At 36.4% G+C, this 20,920-nt stretch overlaps 1 protein-coding gene across 11 annotated transcripts in view; it reads left to right on the top strand.

Annotated features, from left to right (window-relative positions):
* The window catches only part of R3HDM1 (R3H domain containing 1), a 114,236-nt gene that overhangs the window by 30,099 nt on the left and 63,217 nt on the right, over nucleotides 1–20,920 (top strand). For 3 of the 11 annotated variants that reach the window (XM_081241596.1, XM_081241592.1, XM_081241589.1), the window contains 10 exons: nucleotides 1,712–1,771; nucleotides 1,855–1,995; nucleotides 6,355–6,463; nucleotides 6,553–6,648; nucleotides 8,941–8,978; nucleotides 9,094–9,144; nucleotides 9,257–9,483; nucleotides 13,452–13,706; nucleotides 16,425–16,576; nucleotides 20,173–20,274. In XM_081241596.1, the coding sequence (XP_081097722.1) occupies nucleotides 1,712–1,771; nucleotides 1,855–1,995; nucleotides 6,355–6,463; nucleotides 6,553–6,648; nucleotides 8,941–8,978; nucleotides 9,094–9,144; nucleotides 9,257–9,483; nucleotides 13,452–13,706; nucleotides 16,425–16,576; nucleotides 20,173–20,274 (1,231 nt within the window). The remainder of the gene's footprint in view (nucleotides 1–1,711; nucleotides 1,772–1,854; nucleotides 1,996–6,354; nucleotides 6,464–6,552; nucleotides 6,649–8,940; nucleotides 8,979–9,093; nucleotides 9,145–9,256; nucleotides 9,484–13,451; nucleotides 13,707–16,424; nucleotides 16,577–20,172; nucleotides 20,275–20,920) is intronic. The other 8 variants (XM_081241595.1, XM_081241594.1, XM_081241598.1 and 5 more) reach the window with 7 other exon arrangements.

Below are 20,920 nucleotides of genomic sequence, written 5' to 3'. Positions count from 1 at the left end.
TCATGCCCACCTTTTAGGCCACATTACAGGTGTTCAATTATAACCTATGAGCAGTGAGAAACCTGTGATAAATATTTAACCAAGGCCATGACTTGTGCTCACATGTGTGTTTCTCAAAGATTGTTATGGATGCTCCAGGTAAAACAGATTAGGAGGGAACAAGGGAAGATACAGAGAGATAATACACTACTATTACAGTAGTCAAGTCAGAGATCCTGATTGCTTGGATCCAGGGTAGTGGCAGTAGAAATAGAAGAAAAATAGATTGAAGATAGATAAATTTTGCAATAGTAATTAACTGCATAGGAGGATTTTAAAAAGCACAGTAATGGGCCAAAAATGCTTCTAGTACAATATGCCAAGTGAAAGGTAGTGCCACTTGCTGATAATGCAGAATACTAAAGGAGAAACAGGTTTAGGGGCAAAATTGAATGTTGCTAGAATTTGAGTTAAAATGTAATCCTATTTTCAGCTTTGGGTTTGAAATCACCACATAAGCATGTTATTCTCTTGATTTTTTTCAACTGATATAAAAATATGTATGGTTAATATTACTCAGTTTTTTATAAGACTTCTTCCACAATATAGAGAGAAGATCAAACTCAGAGCTGATGTATAGACTTTCGGGCAACTTAAGCAGGGGGCACTGTTTCCTTTTAAAATTTGAGAGGGATCTACTATATAGTGTTTATTTGGGAGGGAAACATTAACCTCTTGGCCTAGTTTTCTTGATCTACAAAATTTTAGGAACAGAACTGAATGATCTGTAAAGCTACTTCTAGCTTTAAGGTTCTTTGAGGGTTTTTTGTTGTTGTTCCTGTTTTGTTTTGTTTTGTTTTTCCCACATGCGCATGACATTTACAGTGAGCACAGGAATACTCTCTTGAGCCATGTTCTTGGTGTGTGAGCAAGGAGGTCCTTTGAAAGGGAGTGGTACCAGTAACTTATTTTGTAAGTGTGCTAAATAGGACCCTAGTGGTCTAAAGGAGCACATGCAGGTATTCCCTAGCGTCCTTATTTATTTTACATGTTGGAGGTCTTTGGTTCATTTTGATTTTTTGTGGGAAAAATTCCCAAAGTCTTAGAAATATATAATAGTGATTTTCAGAATGATTTGAAAAGTCCTCTCCTTCTGAATTAGAGTTAGTAATATAGTTCATACTTCTCTGCTATAGTTCCATTTATAGACTAGCATTGGATTCCCCTAGGAGTATTCCCGTTGTTACTGGCATTGCATGCTCTTTAGAGTACTGTTTCTGTGGAGTTCAGGATGATACCAAAGTCATAAGCCTAACTAAAGATGTTTGTTTTCCTGCTACCTCTTAGCTTTATTGAGTAAGGAAGTAAGGACTAATATGCTGTTATAATCCATACATTTGCAGAACAGAATCTAATATAGTAATATTTAGCAGATCAAGATATATCTGTTTTAAGAATGGCCACATGATGATAATTGTTGAAATGGGATGATATTCTCTCTACATTTGTGTATGTGTGAAATTTTCCATAAAATTTTAAAAAGTAATCTTTCTTTTAAAATATTACTTTTTTTTAGAAAGCATGTAAACATTCTAGCATCAGGCTTGTGATGTTCTTCAATATACAGGTTTTTACCCCCCCCAAAAAAAAATAGCCCTGTAAATTCAACATTTATGATATGATTAGGTCAGTGTTAAATTTTACATATAAGAGTTTTCATATTTTGTTTCAGGGACAGAATGATGCTGTTGAAATTGGAACAAGAAATTTTAGATTTCATTGGTAATAATGAGTAAGTCCTAACCTTTAACAAGAAAATAAATTGTCATCACAGTTCTTCAAGATTTACTAAATTAGTTTTTCTTCTACTTTTAGGTCTCCACGTAAAAAATTCCCCCCAATGACATCTTACCATAGGATGCTATTACACAGAGTCGCTGCTTACTTTGGATTAGACCACAATGTTGATCAGAGTGGGAAGTCTGTCATAGTAAACAAAACTAGCAATACAAGAATGTAAGTATCAAGAAATGCAGTTATATATTATCTATGTGTGTGATACTACTTTATCTTTCTGTAGCACCTTTTATCTCAGGTTTTCCACATGTTTTAGCAGCCTAATTCAGCTTAATTCAGCCTAATTCAGCTTTGTGACAACCTTATGTGACAGGACCAAAAAGTAGATTTAACTCACAAGATGTAAAATGCACCAGTCTGGACTGAAATAAGACAGATGAATGAGGATGGGTTTAAAAAAACCCTCAAAGGTCATAATATCAGTAATGTTTAATAATCATTCTCTTACGGATTTTTAAATTAATATAATTTAGATACCTGTGGCCAACCTCAGGCAAATTTAAAAGAAAAGAGAGAGCAAACTTTAACACCCTTACATTTAATTAATTTTCTATCAGTTTACTGTCTTTTCCACCTTTGTTTTTGCTCCTTTTCTTCCACAAATCTCAGGACTCACTGGTTAATCCAGTATCATCCATAATGTTTTGTACCCTTCTGGGCTATGTGTAATTGACTGAGGAAGAAATTTTAAGGAGTTAAGAGGAATCATTTGCTTTAAAAAGTGATACCTGTGTAGTATGGTGAAATAGATAATCAGTGCTGATGGGAGCAGAAGGCCCAATGCAGAGGCCTATTTGTGAAGCTAATGCAGTTGAGTTCAGCTAACATTATACTTTGCGGTGGTTTCCTATCAAAAGAATTTTCTATATTCATATGTGGCGGCAGTGGATCTGTGATAATGAGCAGCAGACAGCTTCAGGTGCCGTAAATAATGCTTTTCAGTTCATTGTTTTTCTTCCTTCCTTGAAGCTAGACTTCTCAGGGTTCTGTCTATTATGAACCCTTCAGTTTGCACGGTTTATAAACAAATGAATAAATAAATTCATTTATTTCCTTTTTGTTATAATGGCCTTTACCCTTGTAGCTGTCATATTGTTTGCTTGACTAAGTTGGTTTTCTTCCATTTCAAATAGTATTTTGTCAACTAAATAGATATATTGGTGGAAGCTGGTATTTTTAAATGATTGTTACTACAACTAAAATTAAATTAATGAAGACAGATGTCTTTGAAAAGGATCCCATATTTTCGGGGGGATTAAATTTTACCTGCAAATGGGAATCTTATTTAATTTTCCTATGCCTGTCTTTCAGTCTTTTGAAAATATCCTCATCTTTTAGCTTTTTCCTAGTTAGTTATATGATGGCTAAAGTGGGATAGTAACCATAACATATGAGCTGGACTTAAGGTGAACAGAACTCTACTTCATTTAACCAGTACCTTTCAACATTACTCAGAGCTGCTGGATGCCCAAGCATGTGTACATTAGCAGGCATTTTGACTAACATTTCGACTGGTGACTCTCTAAGGTTTTCAATACAGTGTAACCTCAGTTATTTGAATGCTGCAAGTGATGTCAAGGTTCTCTTTATCCAGATAATGAAAAGTTTAGCTAAACACAGATGTTTATGATGTACTTAAAGAAGAATGGATCAATAGTGTAATTATTACTAGACATTTCAGATCATTGAAGTTACACTGTATTCTTATTTTATTTCTTCTGGAATATGAAGAAGGATGTAAATCAGAAAACCTTAGAGATCTGCTCCACAATGAATAAAAACAAACTTGCCTTTTCCTCATAGGCAGATTACCCGCTCCAGCCTTGAACCAGTGGTGTTGTGGATGTCAACAACCCGGTGTCCACTGGGGTGTCTCATTGGAGCGGGAAGTTGGCGATTGCAGGGCAGTAAATTCAGGCATCTATAAAAGACAGAGGTAAGACAGTCTTAAGGTTAGCTGAAATGCCTGCTAATGCTGTTTGGTGTGGGGATCCAGCTGCTCTTAGAAAAGTTGCCAGGCTCTTGGTTAAATCTTATAGTTCATATTGGTATAACCATCTCTTTTTTCACCCAAGTACAAATTCCTTCAATAAGAAAATGTGATTTTGAACAGCTACAGAAATAGTTGATATAAGTAAATGGGGCAATCATGGACAAATAAATAACAACATACTGCCATTGTCAGAACTAAATAGATAATCCTTCAAATTCCTAAAGAAAGCGATCTTTTTCTTATCAGTTTGGTCATGAAATCTTTTTACTCTTTTTATTTTTCTCTTTAGTTCTCTGTATCGCTTTATGTGGAGATGTGCTCTGTTTCACTTATCTAAGTATATTTTAAAATATAGATTTCTTCAGCTTACTTACATAATTCTCATTTTTTATTTTTTTATTTTTTTTTCGTTTTGCAGTACGCGGGCCTCTCACTGTTGTGGCCTCTCCCGTTGCGGAGCACAGGCTCCGGACATGCAGGCTCAGCAGCCATGGCTCATGGGCCCAGCCGCTCCGCGGCATGTGGGATCCTCCCAGACTGGGGCACGAACCCGTGTCCCCTGCATCGGCAGGCGGACTCTCAACCACCGCGCCACCAGGGAAGCCCCCATAGTTCTCATTTTAAAATCTTTTGCATCGGGCTTCCCTGGTGACGCGGTGGTTGAGAATCCACCTGCCAATGCAGGGGACATGGGTTCGAGCCCTGGTCCAGGAAGATCCCACATGCCGTGGAGCAACTAAGTCCGTGCGCCACAACTAGTGAGCCTGAGCTCTAGAGCCCGCAAGCCGCAACTACTGAAGCCCGTGCGCCTAGAGCCCGTGCTCCGCAACAAGAGAAGCCACTGCACCACAACTAAGAGTAGGCCCCGTTCGCCGCAACTAGAGAAAGCCTGCACGCAGCAACGAAGACCCAATGCAGCCAAAAGTAAATAAACAAAATAAATAAACTTATTTTTAAAAATCTTTTGCATCATTTGACAGGAGGTGGCTACAGTACTTTACTAAAAATTCACTAGGTTAAAACAAATATTCAGAAGTGTTACTTGATTACTACATATAATGAAATATCTGGTCAAGTTTGCTGAAAATGTCATTACTCAGGTTTATTAGGTTTAGAAATGTATTTAGGGTATTCATAATACATTATGTGACTACATAATATATATTTAAAGTATATGTAAAAAGAATTGCTTAGGGGTTCAATTAGCCTTTATTTCCTCTAAATATATTTTTTATATATCACATATTTCAGTTTTATAATAGGATGGTATTACGTCTCAAGAGTGTTGAGTGGATTAATTTGTTGAAGCTGAGAGTACATTTCAGAAAGTGAAGTTTTATATAATTGTCATTTTTCAAGGGCAACAACCTTATGTCTGTCTTCTGGATCTCAGCAGAACTTGCAACATTTCCATAGAGGAAAGACCGGCCAATCAGCCATAAAATATGTTGTTAAGAGTTCATAATCATTACTTTAGGTTGTAACATTAACCTTCAAAAAAGAACTTCTCGGGCTTCCCTGGTGGCGCAGTGGTTGAGAGTCCGCCTGCCGATGCAGGGGACACGGGTTCGTGCCCCAGTCCGGGAAGACCCCACATGCCTCAGAGCGGCTGGGCCCGTGAGTCATGGCCGCTGAGCCTGTGCGTCCAGAGCCTGTACTCTGCAACGGGAGAGGCCACAACAGTGAGAGCCCTGCGTACTGCAAAAAAAAAAAAAAAAAAGAACTTCTCTTTTTAACCTATTTCAATTAATATAAAACAAAGATGTACCCTGCTGTAATTATGAATTCTTGGTAACTTTATTGCATTTTGAAGTAATCTCTTAAGCTTTAATAATAAATTCAGCCACAAAATATTTGATTAACACCAAACCAGGTACTATAGGAATGTAACATAAAATACTGTGCTATACTTTTTTCTTTGTCCCAGAATTGTTTCTTAGATTTAGAGGAGGCAATGCAAAGATGATATACAAGCTTTGAGTCTTACATACAGGGCTCCAAGTATGGCTCAGTCATGTACTTGCCCTTTGACCTTGGGCCCTTGCTTTAGCCATTTGAACCTCAGTTTTCTCAGTAATATTTATAATAATAACAAACTTCTACTGAGTGTTTACTGTTTTAAGTGCTGGTCATCTATTAATTCATTTCATCTTCACAACAGCCTTATGAAGTAGGTACACTGTAATTCCTATTTACAGATGAGGAAACTAGGGAAAATAAAGGTTAATAAGTAATTTGTGTAAGTCCTAAGTAAGCAACTAAATGTTAAAGCTGAGTATTTGAACCTTAGCAGTCAAATTCCAGAGCCCACAATGTATTTCATACAGCCTTTCAGTCATGACATGGGGTAGTTAATATTTTCTCATAAGATTGTTTTTAGGAGTAATTGAGATAACATAAGTATTAATGGCACTAGTGAGTGATAACTTATATTTATCACCTTCCATAAAACATTATATTTAACTTTTCTGTAAATATTTTGTATTATCTTTTTTGTTCCCTTGGTTTTTGCTTTTTTTTTTTAGACCTGATCAGAAATTTAATGAACATATTAAGGATGATAAAGGTGAAGACTTTCAGAAACGATATATCCTCAAGAGAGATAACTCTAGCTTTGACAAAGATGATAACCAGGTAACCTAGCATGATTAGAGCATTTTTATGGGTGCTGGACTTATACCAGCAGACCATTTTCCCAAGATTAATTGTTCTCTTTGCTTCAGATGAGAATACGTTTGAAAGATGACAGAAGAAGCAAATCTATAGAAGAAAGAGAAGAAGAGTACCAGAGAGCTAGAGACCGAATATTTTCCCAAGATGTATGTTCTAACTTATATTTAGATCTTCATGTGTAAATATATGCTAATTGCATTATAGGGGTTCACTCCTCCCTCAATCTATTGATCACATATACTTCTAACTATATTTGTTACATATAAAGTCACCCCTGTAGAAATACTGCAGTCTGTCTTGTTCATGTTAATGATTTAGTAGTTTATAAAATACTACTTTGCACCAGTTGTATAAACTTTTGAAAAGTTGAAAGCAGATCGACTAAGGAGTAGTATATTAGACTGAGTATATAGTTTATGTAATTTTTTTTTCTTCCAGACTTCTCACAAGTTGAGAATTTTTAGAACATTGGTCACTGTCTACAAAATCATGTACTCTAAATCCTACTTGTTAGTGGACTTTTCTTGATAAATAACTTTTTCTTCTTTTAAAATACAGCTAATTGATTTTTCAGATTAATATTTGTTTTCCACTTTATAAGTGATTATATGGAAGAGATCTTTGTTGTTGTTGTTGTTTTTTGGCTGCTCCGTGCGGCCTGTGGGATCTTAGTTTCCTGACCCGGGATCCAACCCACACCCCCTGCTTTGGGAGCTTAGAATCTTAACCATTGGACCACCAGGGAAGTCCTGGAAGAGATCTCTTAAGTGGCTGATTATTTTACGCATATATTCAAAGGAGAATCTGTTTGGTTTTACCAATATCTGTTAAGCACCTGCTCTGTGCAGTACTGGATACTAGGCAAGGATATAAGAATATATGTAATTTGTCTTAATACCGCCAGAGTTAGAAGTTAGCTCTGTATAAAAAAAAAAAAAGTAAATGACGTTAAAATCTAGACTGTCAGTTAAAACTTTATAATATTCAACAAATCTTATTGATCATGTATAGTAGGTGCTGTGCTGGGCACTGGAGAACATATCCATGGACATTTACATTAATTTATCTCCCAAACAACCCTATATATGGTAGATACTATCACTGTTTTTATTTTATAGATAAGTAAACTGAGGCTTCAGGAAACTAAGTTAAATAGACAAGGATCATCCAGCTAGAAAATGACAGAGTTGGGATTTCAGCCCATGTCTTCTGAACTCAGAGCCTAACCTAGATCTATTTCTTTCTCTAGTTTGTGAGATGGATGAGGTCTTTACCCATGATGAGTATTCAGATAATGACAATATGGTGTGTGATTTGTATAGAAACGTGAAGGTAATATAGGGAACACAGCAGAGAAGCACCACAAACCAGAATTGAGGAGTGAGAGGGAGAGTTAGCTTCCAAGAGAAGAACTGAAGGAGTGAAGTATTCCGTGTCCAGAGTCAACATCTGCAGAGAGCCAGAGATAAAGGAGAACTTGACACATGAGGAATTGAGAGATTCGGAGTACCTGGACTGTAGCCTAGGTGACAAGAATTGAGGGACGTTTCAATTGGAGAAATAAGCAGGAAGCAGGTCACTTGCTCCTGAAAGCTAGTTAAGGAGGTTGGGGCTTTTAGCTAGAGCAGGGGTCAGTAAACTTTTTCTATAATGGGACAGATAATGAGTATTTTAGGCTTTTCAAGCTATATAGTCTTTATTGCAACAACTCAAATCTGCCATTTTAATATGAAAGTATCCATAGACAATACACGAATGAATGGACATGGCTGTGTTCCGATGAATCTGTATTTACAAAAACAGGTAGCTGACTGTAGTTTGCGGACCCCTGTACTAGAACGAAGGGGGCTATTGAGGGAAAAGGCGTGATCAGATTGATACTTTAGAGAGATAGCTATGGCTTCTGCTGTTTAAATTAGATGAAAAGAGCGAAACTGGTAGCTGGAAAACTAGAAGACGGTTGTAATAATACAAGATGCAAAACAGATGGTTGCCTGAGTTAGGTTAATGGCACTGGAGGATTTTGGCTGTAAGCTACATTGAGGCGTAGCTGATTGTTCACTGCTACAGCTACTGCGAAAGCACAGATGATCAAAATATTTGTTGAGTGAAGGAGGTGGAATCTACAGACAGGTGTATACTTCGAATATGTAATAGTGAAAATGGGTTCACTTGTTAAATATTTGAATTTCAAGTTACTTTGTACACAAAAATGAATGGCTTCAAAAATGTCTATCTGTTAAAAATAAGCATCGTATCTCCAAGCCAAAATAATTTTTCATTGTCATTTATTTTTGTAACTTATCACCGTGTTTGATTTGAGGGGTGAGGGTAACTACTTTTTTAAAATTATGACACGATTTGTGTTGTCATCATTAGTTTCCAGGTGGCATTATCTGACAAATGCTCAACTTTTTACATCTGTTCTTTCTTTCTAGTCCCTGTGTTCCCAAGAGAATTATATTATTGACAAAAGGTAAGGGGCTTTTTAACATTTGTTTTGCCAAGTGTCTCACTGATGCTAATAAAAATAAAAATGTTTAAAAAAAATAAAACATAAAAATAAAAATGTTTTATGAAAATGCCAACAGAATCCAAGACGAGGATGCTAGTAGCACCCAGCAGAGGCGCCAGATATTTAGGTATTGGAAGCATGTTTTCATGCAGTACACAGTAGTGAATATTTAAAGCATTTTTAAATAATTTTCCTTTTTGTCTCTATTAGCTTTTCAAAGTTCTATTTCTAAATTACAGAGTTAATAAAGATTCTTCAGGGAGATCAACAAATAGCCATCAAAGCAGCACTGAGAACGAGTTGAAGTACTCTGAACCCCGACCCTGGAGCAGCACAGATTCAGACAGCTCTCTCCGAAACTTCAAGCCTGCTGTAACCAAAGCCAGCAGCTTCAGTGGAATTTCAGTTCTGACAAGAGGTGATAGTTCTGGAAGCAGCAAAAGCATAGGCAGGCTTTCAAAAACAGGTATAAATATCTGTCTAGAACTGTGCAGTCAAAACATTAGTTTCCCTAATGTTGTCTTAGCTCTTTATTCATCATGTGGCTTCTGTAATTATCCTAAAATATAGGATTCCTACCAGCCGTACATTGAGCACCTCCAAAGTACTTAAAAGGTAACACGTTTACTGACATTAGGATTTCTTCTCTGTGTGAGAGAGATTTACAGAAGGCATCTTTCCTTACCTAGGATTAGTTAACATTGATTGCATTTTCAGCTAATACTATTAGCTGAAATTCAGCGAATAATACTATCATATTATTGAGTGCATTTCATGATAAAGTTCATTTGCCATTCCAAAAAAACATAAAATTGCTGAGAAGTTTTTGAGGAATTTAAAAACTAAAGAAATATAATACAATGTAATTATGGATAAGTAGAAGTTTCAATAACATTCTCATTCTACTAGCTTCTTTGCTTTTAGATTATGTAACTTTTAGGCTCCTAGCATATTTCTCTTTTCACTTTCACTGGCTTCGATACTAAAGTTCACGTCTCTTTTAGGATCCTCACGGATCTTTATTTGTATCCCAAAATAAGCATGAAAATCAGCAGAAATGGCTCTTTATCCTTTCAGGTAAAGCCTAGATATATGGTTTTACACAGATAACAATTGAAGGGAGAGGTCTAAATTTGAAGGTGACAGTAAATTTTTCTCATCTCTGACTATAATTCAGTACTTTAAATTCTTAAGGTTTGTGAATTGCACTTGTCATCTTTTTAACTTATAATGTGGATATTTAAAATGTCTTAGTGTATATGATAGACTCTTGCTAAAGATAGTAAATATTATGAATATAAGAAATATGCATATGTACCAAATATGCATTTATTTGATAAAGGGTCACTTAGTCATCGTGTCATCATAACAGGAAAATAAAGTACTCATGTGTCGTGAGAAAGTCATTTAGACACACAGCCAAATTAAAACATTTTTATTTATTTATATTTTTTTGCTGCATCGAGTCTTAGTTATGGCACAGGGGATCTTTCGTTGCGGTGCGCAGGCTCCAGAGTGCGCAGGCTCAGTAGTTGCAGCGCACGGGCCGAGTTGCCCAGCAGCATGTGGGATTTTAGTTCCCTGACCAGGGATCAAACCAGTGACCCTGCATTGCAAGACATATTCTCAACCTCTAGACCACCAGGGAAGTCCCTAAAACATTTTTAGAACATGTACTATTTATAATCTATATTATCTTCAGAGATGAAAATAAATATTTAATTCTTTTTTTAGGAAAAAAATTTTTTTCATATAGTTCTTAGAGATAGTCTTTTTTGGCACAACTTAAAATAGAAGTTATCCTTCCGAGGCAGTCTCTATAGTGTATCATATTTGTTTATGTCATTCATTAAAAATTCTCCATCCCAGAGTCCATTCTGTTATTCAAAACCTAATTAACTATTTACATCATCAAAATCTTTTCCTTTCTTTCATTGTCTCATTGTCTGCCTTAAGCAGACAGTGAAAGTCAGTGACTTCTTCAGTCTCTGTATAATAGAAAATTAAGTAGATTAGAGGTGGGAAAGCAGTTAAAAATAAATTATCAAATTAGCTTATTAAGTACAGTGAGAAATAAATTTTAAGCTGATGCTAATATAAGTACTTGGAATATTTTTATTCTACCTTTGTCCCTTGCTATGATAAAAAATTGAAAGTTGACTTTACGTTACAGGAAGATGCTATGATTACGAGCTGAAAATGAAAGTCTGCAGTGAAACCTGACAGTTGTTTCTCTTGATAGAGAATTATCATTTTTGTTATTTCCTACACTACTCTTAATCTTTCTGTGTTCTTATAGATAAGGGGTTTCTGATATAAGAGGTTTTGGGCATTTGGCTGTGCTAAGTTCTTTGTCCTGGGGGAAAAATTATAATCTGTATATTCCTAGGTGTTAATCTAAAAGGTAAAAATATACATAACTTTGTCCTTTTGGGAATTTGGGTCATGCGTTTTTTGTGGCTGTCTGTGGCTGATGTTATTGGGTTGGCCAAACAGTGCCTTCGGTCTTTAAGTAAAAATAAAAAACACATTTTTCATATTCACCAAGAACTTTATTGAACAACATATTCACCATTTTGTTCCATTGCCTTCTGCCATTTTTCAGGCAACTTCATAATTCCATCTTCCCAAAACTTTTTATCTTTTTGAGCAAAGAACTGTTCCAGGTGCCTTTTACAGTCTTCCAGAGAATTGAAATTTTTTTCCATTAGGAGAATTTTGTAAAGACTGAAATAAATGGAAATCCAAAGGTGCAATGTCTGGTGAATACGGTGGATGAATCAGAACTTCCCAGCCAAGTTGTAACAGTTTTTTCCTGGTCATCAAAGAAACATGCCATCTTGCGTTACCTTGATGGAAGATTATGTGTTTTCTGTTGACTAATTCCGGACGCTTTTCGTCGAGTGCTGCTTTCAGTTGGTCTAACTGGGAGCAGTACTTCTTGGAGTGAATCATTTGGTTTTCCAGAAGGAGCTCATAATAGAGGACCCCCTTCCAATCCCACCATTTACACAACATCACCTTCTTTGGATGAAGAGCGACCTTTGGTGTGGTTGGTGGTTCATTTCGCTTGCCCCATGTTCTCTTCCATTCCACATTATCTTGCAGTATCCACTTTTCATCGCCCGTCACAATGTGTTTTAAAAACTGAACGATTTCGGGGCTTCCTTGGTGGCGCAGTGGTTGAGAGTCCGCCTGCCGATGCAGGGGACGCGGGTTCGTGCCCCGGTCCGGGAAGATCCCACATGCCGCGGAGCGGCTGGGCCCGTGAGCCATGGCCGCTGAGCCTGCGCGTCCGGAGCCTGTGCTCCGCAACGGGAGAGGCCACAACAGTGAGAGGCCCCCCTACCGCAAAAGAAAAAAAAAAAACGGAACGATTTCATTATGTTTCAGTAGAGAATTTAATGTAGAAATACAGTTGAGAAGGTTTTTTTCGCTTAACTTACGTGGAACCCAAACGTCAAAGCGATTCACATAACCAAGCTGGTGCAAATGATTTTCAGTGCTTGATTTGGATACTTTGAGTATGTCACCTTTCTCCCGTGTAGTATAACATTGATTGTTCTCAGTTAACGTCTCAGTTTTGTTTTTTTTTTTTTGTGGTGCACGGGCCTCTCACTGCTGTGGCCTCTCCCGTTGCGGAGCACAGGCTCCGGACGCGCAGGCTCAGCGGCCATGGCTCACGGGCCCAGCCGCTCCACGGCATGTGGGATCTTCCCGGACCGGGGCACGAACCCGTGTCCCCTGCATCGGCAGGCGGACTCTCAACCACTGCGCCACCAGGGAAGCCCTAACGTCTCAGTTTGATCGCTAACTTCAACTAGTCTGCTCGGCTGTGGAGCATCGTCCAGCAGGAAATATCTAGCACGAAACTTTGCAAACCACTTTTGACATGTCAATCAGTCGCAGCACCTTCTCCATACACGGCACAAATCTCTTTTTGCATTTCAGTTGTGTTTTTACCTTTCTTGAAATAATAAAGCATAATATGCCGAAAATGTTGCTATTTTCTTCCATCTTCAATATTAAAATGGCTATACAAAAATTCACCAATTTTGGTAAGTCTTTTTTAACTGCAGCTGTCGCATACAGTCTAACAAACTTGTTTCAAATGAAGTTAAAGACAACTAAGTGCTACTAGAGCCATCTTACGGAAAAAAACCGAACGAATCTTTTGGCCAACCCAGTATTATAGACTTGCTTTAGTTGCATGCTTTGTATGACTTCTCTGGCAACTTATGTGATCAGTTTTGCTGTATTAAACCTGTTCTTGGTGGGGAGGGGAGGCAAAATTGTACAGTAAGTCAAAAATAGTTCATGCTTTTATGTGGTAACTGCATGTTATGCAATGTGAATTTTATTGTTACATATTTAAAACCTGCGTTTTTATATGAGGTTTAAAAAATTCCCTCTTTTTCATTACTCCTCCCCTAGGTTCTGAGTCTTCTGGTAGTGTAGGGTCATCTACGGGCTCTCTCTCTCACATCCAGCAGCCTCTTCCAGGTACAGCTCTCAGCCAGTCTTCTCATGGCGCACCTGTCGTCTATCCAACTGTCAGCACTCATAGTTCTCTTTCCTTTGATGGTGGCCTAAATGGGCAAGTCGCATCTCCTAGCACTAGCTTCTTTTTGCTTCCCTTGGAAGCGACAGGCATACCACCTGGCAGTATTCTGATCAACCCACAAACAGGTTGGTATCCAGAAAAAGGTTTATTTCAGTTGAGATATCAGGAGTTATCTGAAAACTAAAGAATATGTATTAAATGTATTATCTGTATATGCATTGTCAGCTTTTTATTTTTCATGTGTGATTAGCATTTTCCCTAGAACTTTAATAAAAACTTGTATGCTAGAGAATGTTAAAAGACATTTATATCAGAAAGTATTTTTCTCCTTGTGACATCCATGACATCATCTTTTAGGCCAAATAATTAAGAAACAATTCATTTCCTAGAAATGGGACAGCCACCTTTGAAAGAACTTTATTTGATAGAACAGTTTTATCATGGGAAAAATAGTATGCATTTCATGAAGAAGGAGAACATTAGCAGCTCTTACTTCTTACATAATGCAGTGGAAAGAACCCATAAGTAATTGTTCTTCTGAATACGGTAACTGTTTTCTACTTAGGAAAAGCTAAAGAACATCTTATTAGTAGTGAAAGAAAATAGATAGTCGTTATGAATTAATATTGACAACACATTCTTTGCAATTAAATAGTACTCTGTATTGTTTATCATGTGTCATGTACTGTGTTATGTGCTTTAAATACATTATTTATAGCAACCCTGTTAGGTGCAATCTACATTTACAGATAAGGAAACTGAATTTCAGAGAGATTAAGAAACTGCAGTCATAATACACTTCATTGTGTATATTGGCAAAAATGACATATTGAGAAAATAAAATTTTTTTGAAAATGACAGGAAGTTTTGGTTTCTAATCAAAATAACATAGCCCAATCATATGGTAAGGTAATGAAACTAGCCTTAAGTCATTCAGTAACCTTCCTTAAAGACTCATAGATTTAGCTGATGTTGTCACGTCAGCATGGTAGTAGTTGGGCAAGGTAGATGCAGGCGAGAGTGTCAGAGTCTCTGAGTGTTCTGAAACTTGCCTTTTGTTTGTTGTAGAAAAAACCATGGCTTGGAACTTATTACCTTCAGATTTCATTTGCATCTCTTTTTAAAGATAAAGTATTCAAACGTTTGTTTCTGTTGTAAGAATGGAATTAGCGTAAATAACTGACTCTTCAGAAACTCAGTTTTTGCTTTATAACAGTTATCTTCTGATCCTTCAAGTCTATTATATGACTGAACTTCCTGTTTTCCTGGGGCAGAATATAAGATGATTTAATATTTTACTATTTTCTACTGTTTTTCATTCAGAATATTAGTTAACATGGTTTTGGTAACGTGGAAGCTTCATTTGAGTAGGAAATGATGAGAAACTAAGCAACCTGAAATTAAATTGTATAGTTAATTTTAAATTAGCCCAAAAGTGATCTCTTTGTTTTTGAGAACAGCATTACAACACATCCAGCTTTTTTCAGACAATCCTTAAGTTACTTTTAAACATGCTTTCACTCAAGTCTTCTCTACCATGTTTTTTTTCAAAATTATTTATAACAATCAACAAATACCCAGCATGGCTTGCTTTTAGTTATCTCTAACCATCACATAAATTATCAGGAAATTAACTGATAAAAATAATTTGACTTTGGAGGGCTTTCCCCACTTGATAGCAATGGAACAGTGTATTCTGCTTTCCCAAATATTATTTTATTATATGTCACAAGTTTATTTTTAAAAAAGAGAGGATGTTTTGAAGGCAGTTTAAGACACATAGGTATTCTTCCCATCCTAAAAGGGTATATAGTCAATGATCTCTTTATTTCACATAGTCCTTTCATTTTTCTTTCTTTCTTTTTTAATAATCCAGTGTGTTTTTTAAAATCATTCAGTGTATAGTAAGGAAAAATACTACTCTTTGAATCTGTTTATGTGTACATTGAAAAAAAAAGTCTGGAAGAAGGTATCCAAATTGTTGATGATAAGATTATGGGGAATTTATTTACTTTCTGATCTGTATTTGTTAGTTATTTTCCCACAGTAAGAATATTACTTTGTTTAATAAGAAAAAGTTGTTTAGAATGTATGTGTAGAGAGTTAGAGTATTCCTCCCGTAATTGGTAACCAATAAGAATAAGCCTCAAAATCAGTACTAAAGTTCTCTCTCGTTTTATTTCTTACCTATGAGTAAAGCTCATCGGAAGTGAAAGGAAATTTTTTTAGAAAATTATTTAGAATTTTAAAATTATTTTCTACTTTTAACAAGTTAGAAGTTATAAAATAAGGACACTGCCATCAACTCCACAATTTGAAATTTGAAGTTATCAACCATTTTAATTTTCATCAGCTTTTAATCTTACTAGTTAAATATATGCAATGTGACCTGTAAATTAGATATTTCTTACCATCTAACAGGCTAATTAATAAATTTCCGATATCCCAAAGTCAAGTTTTTTTTTTTTCCCTTGAAACTGAAATGTTACACAATCCTGTAACTCAATCCTTGAGCAAGATGTGTTTCAGAATTGAGTTTCTTGGAAAATACTGTGTAGTATAAAACAACTCAAGTGGGTTCTGGCGCAGCACCCCCATAGTAAAACACCGCAGCAAAAATTTTGAATATTTACTCTACGTGGGAAATATAAAGACTGTTAATAGGCTCGTGTAAGGTCAGGCTTTGCTTTCCAAGGTAAGAAAAGCTTTTGGTTTCCAGAACCTTGACGCTTTTGGAATTGTGAATCAGGACTGCAGACATGTGATGTAAGTTGTCTGTAGAGCAACCTATATTGGGTCTCCATCGTAAATGATCTTTTGTTCTTCCTTTTTAAAAATTTCAGGTCAACCCTTCCTAAACCCAGATGGGAGTCCAGTTGTGTGTAACCCTCCTGTGACTCAACAGCCAGTTAGAGCCCAAGTGCCTGGACCTCCACAGCCTCCTCTGCCAGCACTGCCACCTCAGCAGCAAGCAGCCCATCACATCTTCTCACAGGTGCACACGTCCACGATTACACAATGCTAAGTTCACCTGCCTTTGCATATTTGGGACTAAAAGTCACTAATTATAATCGAGAGAGCCCAAGTAAGTGTCTCTTAGAACTTTAGTATTCTCCACCAGTGATGTCCTACTCACCGCTCGTAGGAAGAGAGGTTAACTTCAAGGGCTTTTCTGCTAATGAAAACAGAATATATATTGGAAGGAAGGGAAATTTTTATCTCCTGACCCTGTATGGTGAGTATTTTATACCTTGCATCTCACAACAACAGGCAAGGGACCAGAGGAATAAAAAGCAAAATTAAGATAGTTCATTACCCCAGTGAGCAAAGTGAGTTGTTCTAAGATTCAACAGATCAAGCACTTATAAGAAACTGAGTTGACTCGCCTCACTACAAGGTACTCTCCACCCCACCTGCTCTATGAAAGATAAAGACAGAAACATTGATTTAGAATTCTCAGAAGTACTCTTAATAATATCTTGAATTTGTATAAATGTTCAGAGTTTACACATGCATTTTCACCTTCAGGCTTTTCCCCTGTAAATTTGTTACTCATTCTTGCTGAACTTGATTATACTAGTGCAAATTCTTACTTTCATTCTATCTTTTAAAGGTTGTGTAGCATATCAAAGGCAGTTTGTACAGTTACTTGCACCTCTTTTTCCCTGGAAGACGATCTAAATATTCCACTGGTGAGAACATGCAGAGTAATGTTTTGTGAAAGAAGTATAGTGATAAACTTGAACTGGAGAAATTTCATTAGTTTTATTCACAAGTTATATTTGTATTGCAGGGGTGAAAATGTATGAGCAGTTTGATAAAGTTATCAAATATTTTTAAACTAATGAAAATAATTATTGCTCTGGCAATTAAGACTCGTAATACTGGGCAAGGCAATTTCTCTGCAGCAGGACTTCCAGGTGTTTGATGCACTTCCAAGACCATACAAATGAATTCATATATGTAGAGGAAACTGTCTAAAACTATTTCCAAAGACTCCCATACCTACTTCCCAACCCCGTTTGATTACATACACTCAGGTACATAATAAACTACATAAAACTCCCTCCTTGGCCTTCTCTGCCTTGGTTTCATTCAACTTGGTCTTGAAGCGTTTCCCTTTCATTTGCTATTGTGTGGTCATCTTTGCAGTGCTGTGAATTTCACCAGGAGCTTTATAGGGCTGATTTTCATTTGATTTAATTCAATGGAAATAATGTTAGTCTGGCACCTTCAAAAAGTCCTAAGGGTTTATCTGTAGTTATATGTTTCATATTATTATATCTTAGAAATAGCTTTGCCTGGTTTAGTTTTAAGAGACAGTCCTAAGTGAAGATGTAGGCAGCTTAGTTTAGAAATGCTGTCTTAATAGACTATAACTTGAAATATTGGAGTATGCCTCAAACTCCATGGCTGTTTTTCCTGGCATTGCTTCAGGTGTTTCTGGTAATTCTTCCTCAAATACAAGAATAGAGAATTGATGAACAAATGATAACTCAGTAACGATCTCTTGCACACTGAGATAATCCATCCATGAAATTTCAAATAACCAAACGCAGTAGTGCTGTGATTTCCAAAGCCTTCAAATGGGCTGCGTTCTTGAAACCAGTCACTTTAAGTGGATGTTATTTTACAGCCAGTTGCAATTTAAGTAGGAAAAAGGAAGTGCTAATGCTTTTTCTTTTCTACATACTGTCAATTTCACTTTGATCAGCCAGTCTTCTAGCCCACATTTTTCTCATTACCACTTGACACTCTGGCAGACATTAATTCCTACCCTCGGTGCTCACAGTACTCTTCTTTCTTTTACTCCCCAGCCGACTAAGGCTTTTGTTTCATCTGACACTGACCTAGTAGGTCACATTTTCTGGAAGAAAGTTGTGTCTTAATGGTTGTCTGACTTAAGAACACATTAAATAGCTTGTACTTGGTAGTTTTAAAGCCACAACACCTCATTTAGTGTGGTATGTGCTGTCATCCATTAGGAAGCTTGCTAATTTCTAGTCAAGAGGTTAGTGAGGAACCAGTGGCTATTCTGTAGATTTTCAGCTTATACTTTTTTTAGTATGTTAGCTCTAGAATTTTTTGTGGAATTCTAAACTAATCTAAGCCTTTCATTTTTTTCCAGAAACTGGTGTGTTGATTTTGTGGTGGAAGGGCAAACTCATCATTATACATCTTAGTCATAAGAATTTCTCCTTATCTAGATTATTCCCTGAGTAATCTTATTTAGTTAATTTTGCATTTCTAAAGTATACTCTTTGGAGATATTGTCCAGGGAGATTCATGTATGTATATTGTAACCAAAACTAAGAGTTTTCATTAGATAAAATGACTTGGGTTCCTCCAGTGCTTGCTTAAATAGTTGTATACAGGTCACTTAATTTCCCTTAACCTGATTGCCACCTGTATGGTAGATTATGATAGTCATTAAACCAATATATATATTGTCCTTTGTAATAAACTATATAAATGTAAGACTGGGAAACTAAATGCCGTTATTAGCCTATAGATGGCCAGCTGTATTCCCTAAAATTTAGAAAGGATTGAAACCTCTTTCATGTTTTAGAAAACCTGTGTTTTGAGTGCCCTTGGGAAACATAAAACTTAAAAAATTTTTTCTCTGAAATGCAGGAGTATTTTGTTAGTAAAAAGAATTTCAAATAATTACAGTGGATCGTCAAACCACATGGGTTTGAACTGCAAGGGTCCACTTATACAATAGAGTTTTTTCACTAAATACGTAACTACAGTATATATGATCTGTGATTGGTTGAATCCGTGGAGTAGAATCTGCAGGTACAGGGCCGACCATAATAAGTTATACACAGATTTTTGACCGTACAGAGGAGGGTCAGTACCCCTAATCCCTGAGTTGTTCAAAGACCAAGTGTAGTTTCTCAGCTCCTAATATTCTCTCAATAAAAATTTTTAGTTAGAAGAAAACTGTGTTTATCTTCCTTACGTAAAAGAGACCTGTTTGTGTGTGTGTGCACGTGCTTATATGTATGTGTGTGTTTTCTTTAGGCTATTAATGGTATTCACAGTACATTTTTGTTTAAAAATTGCTAAAATTTAGGCAGTTTGGTCCCAAAAGAGTTATCTAATCATGGATTATTATCAAATAGAGAGGTTACTTGGCATAGGCATTATGTAAGATATACTGTCTGATAATAAGAGTAAGTGAAGTTTTTCTTTTATTACTTAGTGTTACATAGCTAAGTAGAGCAGCCCCGACATCAAACCAGGAAGTAAGGATAAATGGTATTGCCTTTACTGACTTAACCCAGGGGTCTTGTTAGATAATAGGATTTGAAATGTCTAAATTACCTGTTGCAGTGAATCTAATAAATACTTTTATGAAAAAAATTATCTTTCTAATTATGTTTTAAATTTAAATGTATGTTCTCAAAATTTTCCATGTAGAGTTTCTTCGCTTAGTATTGTTTTTGTTGTTTCCTATAATGTTGTATTTTAGGTGACTTTGTAGTTTTAAGTTATTGCCAAAAAAAGTGTAACTTTCCATTTTATGCAATTCTTCTAACATTTTATTCCGACATTAACATTGTTTGCCAACCTGTTATTCCTTAGCCTATTCGTCCTCTGCAGCCCTCTTCACAGCCTGTTCAGTACTCAACAGCCCCTTACCCATCCCCGTTCCTGCCAGTCTCACCCACCCAGCAATACTCCGTGGTACTATATCTCTATTCACCTCCTGCGTTGTTTCTGTGGGTGGATGTGTGATGAATCCTTGTGAATGTGATTAATGTGATATGTTCTTTTGTGATTTTCTAAAGTCAGGGTTACATACATTTTGAAAAACATTTCTAACCTGTATTAGAAATAATTTATTCTCTTCCATAAAATATTTGTTATATTGGCTTATCACAGTGATTGTATAAAGCCTAATCTTTTCCTCTCTTTTCATAATGAAATAATTTTCAAGTCATAAGATGTTTTAGCTATTTTTCTCATTGAGGCCAGTGCAGGTCTGTGCGGTCCTGGGGTGGCAGCTTTCATCTGGGTTTAGGCTTTCTGTTCTTTCCCCAGTGCCCCAGGTCCAGTAGACTTAGTATCAGTCATTAGGTTAATTGGAGCTTCCAATTACATAAAACATCCTCCTTAGTATATTTCCAAAGAAGATCTCTAGATATTTAATCTGTGACTATAAAGTAATGGTACTTCATTTAATCCAAAGTATGCCCCAAGTTATACGTCTCAGTAAGAACTCAGATACACCTTTGCCATGTGTTCCCTGTGTGACCTTCTCTAGTTACTGAGCATATGAGGCCACCATATAAAGTACCTCCCGCATAGTGCCTAACATGAAATAGATATT

Source organism: Mesoplodon bidens, assembly GCF_964165515.1.
Source record: "Mesoplodon bidens genome assembly, chromosome: 8".
In the NCBI taxonomy this organism is placed as follows: Eukaryota; Metazoa; Chordata; class Mammalia; order Artiodactyla; family Ziphiidae; genus Mesoplodon; species Mesoplodon bidens.
Note: the sequence above shows the minus strand (reverse complement) of the source record. Positions and strands in the feature narration are given on the sequence as shown.